The sequence below is a fragment of the Pinus tabuliformis genome, chromosome 2_2 (assembly GCF_031772625.1).
Source record: "Pinus tabuliformis cultivar Carrire ecotype Pingquan chromosome 2_2, CPIR1, whole genome shotgun sequence".
Classification (NCBI taxonomy): domain Eukaryota; kingdom Viridiplantae; phylum Streptophyta; class Pinopsida; order Pinales; family Pinaceae; genus Pinus; species Pinus tabuliformis.
In genome coordinates this window covers 866,342,479-866,349,420 of record NC_142300.1, presented here as the reverse complement: position 1 = coordinate 866,349,420, position 6,942 = coordinate 866,342,479, and the positions used below count along the sequence as shown (strand labels likewise).

The 6,942-nt window shown below is 40.8% G+C and overlaps 1 protein-coding gene across 1 annotated transcript; it reads left to right on the top strand.

Moving 5' to 3' along the window:
• Positions 1–203: 203 nt before the first annotated feature.
• Positions 204–4,586, top strand: LOC149195743 (uncharacterized). Its single transcript, XM_089405417.1, has 7 exons — positions 204–1,294; positions 1,647–1,945; positions 2,130–2,873; positions 2,987–3,115; positions 3,203–3,403; positions 3,512–3,712; positions 3,811–4,586. The coding sequence occupies exons 1-7, from the start codon at positions 1,030–1,032 to the stop codon at positions 3,937–3,939; spliced, it is 1,968 nt and encodes a 655-aa protein (XP_089261543.1). The 5' UTR covers positions 204–1,029; the 3' UTR covers positions 3,940–4,586.
• The last annotated feature ends 2,356 nt before the right edge of the window (positions 4,587–6,942 follow it).

Genomic DNA, 6,942 nt, shown 5'->3' with positions numbered 1-6,942 from the left:
TAATTTTTAACGTTCTGACGCCGCCACTCACATGAATCCCAAAAGCTGATCTCTCCTATTATTTTATTAACTCGTGTTGGTCCTCGGGTTAAGGAAACGGATTGTGTCTTTAACCCCCGTGGTTAAGGAATAAGTCGTTTTCACTGTGAAAGACAAACGGCGGACTTACAGTAAAAGAAAAGAAGTGACGGAAATTACAGAGCACGGATGATATGATGCGTTGTGAGGGCTTGGGAATTTGGTAAAACGGAGAAAGCTTTGAAGAGCAGTGGGAGATGGTGTTAAAAGGTCGTGAATGTGAGCCTTGGATGATGAATCTGATAGCGGCATTGAAAAGTCCGGCTTCTGATGCACTGGAAAGACCCTGAAAACTTCCCCAGGGACCACTGGAAGACTAATCTTTAAGGTATTTTTTGATCCAAGCCACAATATTTTGTTTCTCGCGTCTCAGTGTTAGCCGGCGTGGAATTTTATCTCGGGCTGTAGAAGGTCAAAGCATCTATGCGTGTTTAAAGTTGGAAGCCTCCAGGGACGACTCTATGTTTGTTTCCGATACTCTTGCTCTCGGAAGGTTCGATCACAGGGGGGACAGTGTGAGTGGTATTAGGAGTCTCTATTAGCCGGGATATCTTGATAAAGCATGGTTGCTTTTAGAGTCTCTCTGAAAATAAAGCCGATTCTGAAAAGCTAGGAAGGGATTCGAAGTTGGAACGCTTGAAGTTGGTTATTTGATCCAGAGTTTTGTTCTGTGTAGATCAGAGAAGAGAAGCGCTGTACGGTGATTCGAAATCTGCATCTTTGGAAGCTTAAAGAATTTCAGTTAGAGATGTACATATGGAAGTTGTTAGAGACTTAAATGCCCCCGGCTATTTACGAAGGGTTATGCCGATGCGAAACGGTGCGCAATAAATATTCTGTTTTGTTTTGCGTGATAATAAAACATTGAAGCGCTATAACTGTGCCGGATTTAGGATTCAAGAGAGAAGAGCAAAAGCCTGAAGGCCAAGGCACATAAGGCAGGGTACAGGTATGGGATCAGGACGGGGCGGTCTGGAGAGCTTTCGCAGAGGGATTCGAACGGCATTTTTCATGTTGTTTATGCTAGGGTCTCTTTTGGTGGTTTCGGCACCTGTTTTTGTGGCAATAGCCGATATCGTCCTCCCATTTGCTTTTCTTTCAACGTTTACGTGTACGACTTGCCATAGCTTGAAGCTGGATTGGGGTAGCTATAGTTTTCGAACGTCTTTGGTTGATATACCTCTTATTTCTGTCGTACGATCGCTTATAATTGTTTGTGAGTTTCTATTTCCTTAATCCTTTCTGGTTGTTTATATTACTTCACTTGCCGGTATAATTTTCATTGCTGAATGTTAATGTGATGGCGGAATGTTGTAAAATTAAGAGAATAAAGAAGCTCTATATAATTAAGGTTTGGTCATCTCAGAATCTGTTTAGGGTTTGCTCTTTTGTCGACCTTGTCTTTGGAAACTTAAATGACTCAAGAATTAATGATTCTTGCCGATTATCAAAAAAAATATCTTTTGATCTTTCGTGAACTGTATTCAACATAAAGAATAAGGAAGGTCTGGTTGGTTGTGTCTGTGATTTGGCTAATGCATAATTGTTGTTTTCTTCAAATTTTCCAGGTGTTTATTCTCTCTGCGATGTGCCGAGCCTCTCCCATGGTCCTTACCTTGGCATGGCCGTAGTCTGTGCACTGGCATCGGTTGTGATTCTCATAGTCAAGGCGTTTTTGTTTCATGTTGAAAATTCATTACCAGATACCCTCTCTGTGGCAGGAGGCCTACATTTGAAGCATTCGTGGTGGATGCCTGTCTTGTTCTTGTTATCCATGGTCTTGGCACTTGGGCATATTGTAGTGGCATACAGGACAAGCTGTAGAGCTCGTCGGAAACTTCTCTTTCATCGAGTTGATACAGAATCTGTAAGTCGATCTATATTCCAATTGAAAACAAGTTTATTGTTTAATCCGGAATACTCAATTGTATGTACAGGAAAAACCCTCCCTTAGATAAGGGTGATCAAGACAACTGGATTGATCAGGACATTAATGGAAAAGATGATGGTTTAGTCTTATGTCTTCTCTGATCATATTTTTGGTTTGGCAGGTGCTGGCATGCAAAACAGTTTTTCATGGATACCCAAAGGTTCCTCGTTCACCTACTCCAAATGCAGGTAAAAATGGTAGAGTTGAATCTGAAGAGAAGAAACGGCTGATTTATGAAGAGAAAGACCTGCCTGCTAGAATGTTTGCTGATGCAGACAGTCTCTTCATTCAGTGTGAAGACCTGCTTGTTCATTGCAAGATTGTAAGTCAAGATTCATGCCTCGGATCTCTCACATGTAGGTCTTTTCAGGATAACCGAGGTGGAAACCGCTGTGCTACCCCGGGGAGGTTAAGAATTGAAACTCCATTCGCCCTTCCTCCCTATGGTGTTTCCCTAACCAGGAGTTATAGCAATCACAAGACAGATGCATCGCTTTACACTCCTCTGTTAAGTGGTCATGTTGCAGTGGAGGTGGATCAAATATGGAACTCTGGTTTAAATGAACATTCTGGGTTTGCTCAAAGTATACCTGAACTGAATTTAGACTCTTCAGCTGATGTGACAAATCCTGAAAGAGCAGATGCAAAGGTGGGACAAATGAAAGGCGGTTTTGATGGTATAATATTGATACATGGCTTTGGGGGAGGAGTATTTTCTTGGAGGCATATTATGAATCCTCTGGCCAGACAAACTGGTTGTTCTGTTGCTGCATTTGATCGGCCTGGTTGGGGACTGACATCTCGTCCTTCTAGAACAGAATGGGAAGAAAAGGAAATGCCTAATCCATATGAGCTTCAATCTCAGGTGAAGACCATGAAGCCAACTGCTTTACTATTTTACCCCATCTTTCTATCATGTCTTTAGTTTATCGATTAAGAGTTTTCCTTACTTATTTCTTATGATTTTACCTTTTACAGGTCAATTTGCTGTTTTCGTTCTGTCGTGAAATGGGGTTTTCATCAGTTGTTCTTGTGGGTCATGATGATGGTGGCTTGCTCGCCTTAATGGCGGCTGAAAGAGCACATTCCTGTAGAGATGTTCATCAGGTAAGTTTAGACTATCTATTGGGGTGTCTTTATTTATCCATGTCTATATTTCCAAATTATTAAAATGGCGCTTTTTGAATATTGCAGGTAGAAGTTAAAGGTGTTGTGCTTGTCGGTGTGAGTCTAACAAGAGAAGTAGTGCCAGCATTTGCACGGATTCTGTTGCACACATCTCTTGGACAGCATATGTTGCGACCACTTCTGCGTACAGAGATAAGCCAAGTTGCTAATCGCCGTGCTTGGTTTGACGCAACAAAATTAACATCTGATGTTCTTGACCTTTACAAGGTATATAATTACTAATTAGTAAACATAGCTTTGCAGTTCTGTAAACAAAAAGTTTCCTGTTGCATTTAGAAAATATAACAAGTTATATGATGGTTGGCCATGATGCAGGCACCATTATGTGTAGAAGGATGGGATAAAGCTCTTCGGGAAGTCAGCAAGTTGTCCTCAAGCTCCATGCTTTCCCCACATAGTGCTACGGAATTGTTAAAAAAAATAAAAGATTTGCCTGTGCTGATAGCTTCTGGTGCAGAAGATATTTTTGTTCCACTTAAATCATCTCAAGTATTGGCAATGAAACTTCCTAATTCTGTGAGTAAAAATTCATTTCTTTCCAATATCACATGATTTAATATTAAGCGGTTGTTAAAGTGCTTGATTCTGACACAGACCTGGTCGTCATATTGCAGAGATTAGTACCAATCTCTGGATGTGGGCATTTACCACATGAAGAATGCCCCAAAGCATTATTGGCAGCCTTGTTACCTTTTGTCTCAAGATTGTTCAATGTTTCATCACAACTTACAGGCACAGTATGAGAAGTAACATGGCATAGGCAGATGATATTTATTTAAATGCTGGGTGTGAGTCCTAAACATCCCGAAGAGGAGGGTATTTCCGAAGGGCAAGTGCAACGCCTGTACACAGTCAGATGGAAACCATTCATACTCTTTGGGCAGCGCATTGCTTTCCACGCAGTAGAACACTGCTATTTGATCATGCATTCTCTGCCAATGTGGCTGGCATATTTATTCGTTAAAATTTGCAAGTTCAGAGTGCAGAGTTATATGTGCGCTTTGTGCATGTTCCTCTTGTTCAACAGTGATGACTGGTGAACCCAAGAGCATATATTTGCAAAGGAAGCCAATGACATCGTCATAAAAGCGTATTTGTCGAAGTGTGCAGTGATTTTGTGTAACTTTACATGTGAGTTGGAGTTTGTATATGTTGAGGAATTGAGTGGCTTGTGTATACTTTGAGTTTGATTGGCACGGAAATATGATATGATTGAATCATCTGTTTTCTTGATTCAAATGGCAGAAACAGTAATCCTTCTGAAGGAACTGATCTGGAATTGTTTGATGCAGTAGTATCTGTAATGACAACCAATCGTGTCATACAATGATATACTGTGTAATGTTGTAGTATTCCTAAATTCCAAGCCAATGTACGATATTTGCAAGCATTCTGAGGTTGCTTATGGCATCTTTTAAAGATACTAATTATTTTTGTTTGCTTCTCTCACCCGAGTAAAAATCGAATTTGTTCTTATGTCAGGTGTTCTACTGATTGCCTAACTAGAAAGCGTCGTTAGTGTAGGTTTCCAATTCATTAAAAACTAAGATATGCGTCGACGGTGCAATAAAATATATAATGTATAATATAACGTACTGAGGTAGAAAATATATAAACAGAAAAAGAAAACTTCATAAACAGAACTACCAAAATTTCAGAATATTCCCTGTCATGTATAAATTTCCTTATTAAAAATAGGCTACAATTGGGGGAATTTTTTTCTATCAGCTCTCTCCGGAGCTTATTTCCCATCTCATTGCCTCTGGCATATCCCAGCTTTGCCATGCCTCTTCCTCTAGCTCTCTGGATGTATCTCCTTGTTGGAAAAGTTCTCATGTTTTGGGTTTGCAACTTTGCAGGGCTCCCTCGTTGTTGAATGGGATACTTTTATCAAAAATCTCTCGTCTAGCGGGCTTTATCTTAAAAATGAAGAAGATTATATCATATGGAGATGAAATACCTCTACGGGGCAGGTCACTACTAGTCAAGCCTATGCTTCCATTTATGCCTCTTCTCTTGACCAGGCGGCATGGACCTTACCGCCAAAGCTCAAATGTATTGTATGGCTTGCCCTGTAGAGGCGAATTTTCACCTAGGAAAACTTGTCTCGCAGGGTTTTCTTGGGTCCTAATGTTTGTTGTCTCTCTGCCTTAGAGGGCGTAAATTGGTAGATCACCTTTTCTTCAAATGCACATTTTCTTCTACTCTTTGGTGTGATGTTTTATCTTCTCTCAATATACAGGATGATGGTCTTCATCTTTCCTTTGAGTCTTGCCTCCACTAGTGTGGGATATAAAGATGGGTATATACAAATCTGTGCCTGTCTATGAAAATTGTCTTATCTATCAGCTAGTTATTTTTGCTCAGATCCTTGGCTTTTTAAGACTTCTTGAGGCCTCTGAAGCAAAAATCCGGTCGGTCTTTCAGGTTTCCAATGAGAGCCCCCAGTCCTATAATGTTGGGTTTTTCGATGGTGCAAGACAAGAAGGTAGTTGTGGTGGGGTTGCATACTTACGTTGTCAAGGGGCCATCTCGTTTCATATCTGGCTAAACTTGGGACATGGCACAAACACCAAGGCAAAGATTGATGCATGTTGGGCTCCTATTTTTTTATCTCATTGTAAAAAACAGGGACTTAAAAGTGCATCATAGATTGGTTAGTTGGAAGACAATATTGAGGTTTTAAATTGTATATATTGGCAAGACAAGATCATAAATCTAAAGGATAAGTTCCTTTTCCTCTCTTTCAATCATGTTCACATGGAATGGAATAGTCTAATGGATTTCTTATCTAAGAAGGCCTTGTATGCGAAAGAAGGCTCCATCTTTTTTGAAGAAAGGCAAGGAAACTTACTATTGAAACATAGGAGAATTCATTTGTCCATGGGTCAGGAACTTCGTTTGGAGACATGTCTTGCTTTTTGTTACAAGTCTATGAATGTTGCATTACTTTTGTCTACTCTTTGAAGTATCATTGGGTCATCTATGTATATCATCTTTGTTCAGTATCACTATAGTATTGAACTTGTATCTAGATATTTTAGTGAATATGTTGTTGCCCTTCATCACTTTTGTAAGAGGGCTAAGAGGTTGAATTCAAGACTTTTGGCTTAAAAATTAATCAAATCACTGATGGGAACAACCGTAAAGCCCTAGCTCCATGACAAAAGCTCTAATGTTAAAGCCTGCACCCATGCTAGAACCCTCCACCACGCAAGCACAACGGGCTAAAAGAAGAAATTAGTATATACATGCCCACCTTTTTGTTTAAAGTTCGAGAATGTTTAGGGGTGGATTGCTGCCCATATTTGCCTAACTAGGCCTCAGAGGCATTTCGGGGGGTAATTGGCGTGGATGGTAGACCGACGCTACCCCCCGGATTTGAAAAGTCAAAAGGGCAGGCCCACCGATCCAATGACCCAGATTGATTCCGGGAGGTAACCGCTGGATCCGACCTGTTCTTTTACTCGCCGGAGGATGGTGGGGACCACCTGCCATGTCATAAGTCTGTCAGCGCCATTTTCAAGCTAGTGATGAAATTAAAAGGTAAAAGGTAACTTCTTTGCCCTCACTTCCGTCCACCTGTCATCTGTCACCTCCTAATCACCTTCTACCACACGTCCCCCCCTCCCGCGTGACGTGATATCACGCCAAGCGATCGTTGCCCCTCTCTTATAAAAACCCTTCCTGCTCCAAATTTTCGAATTTGTTTTTTTTCCCGGTACAACCTCCTCCTTCCATTCATC

Excerpts from the sequence above, each read along its gene's own strand:
- LOC149195743 (XM_089405417.1), top strand. The coding sequence starts at position 1,030 with ATGGGATCAGGACGGGGCGGTCTGGAGAGCTTTCGCAGAGGGATTCGA. Across the intron at positions 1,295-1,646 it reads ACGATCGCTTATAATTGTTT|GTGTTTATTCTCTCTGCGAT; the intron begins GTGAGTTTCTAT and ends CAAATTTTCCAG. Across the intron at positions 1,946-2,129 it reads ATCGAGTTGATACAGAATCT|GTGCTGGCATGCAAAACAGT; the intron begins GTAAGTCGATCT and ends TTGGTTTGGCAG.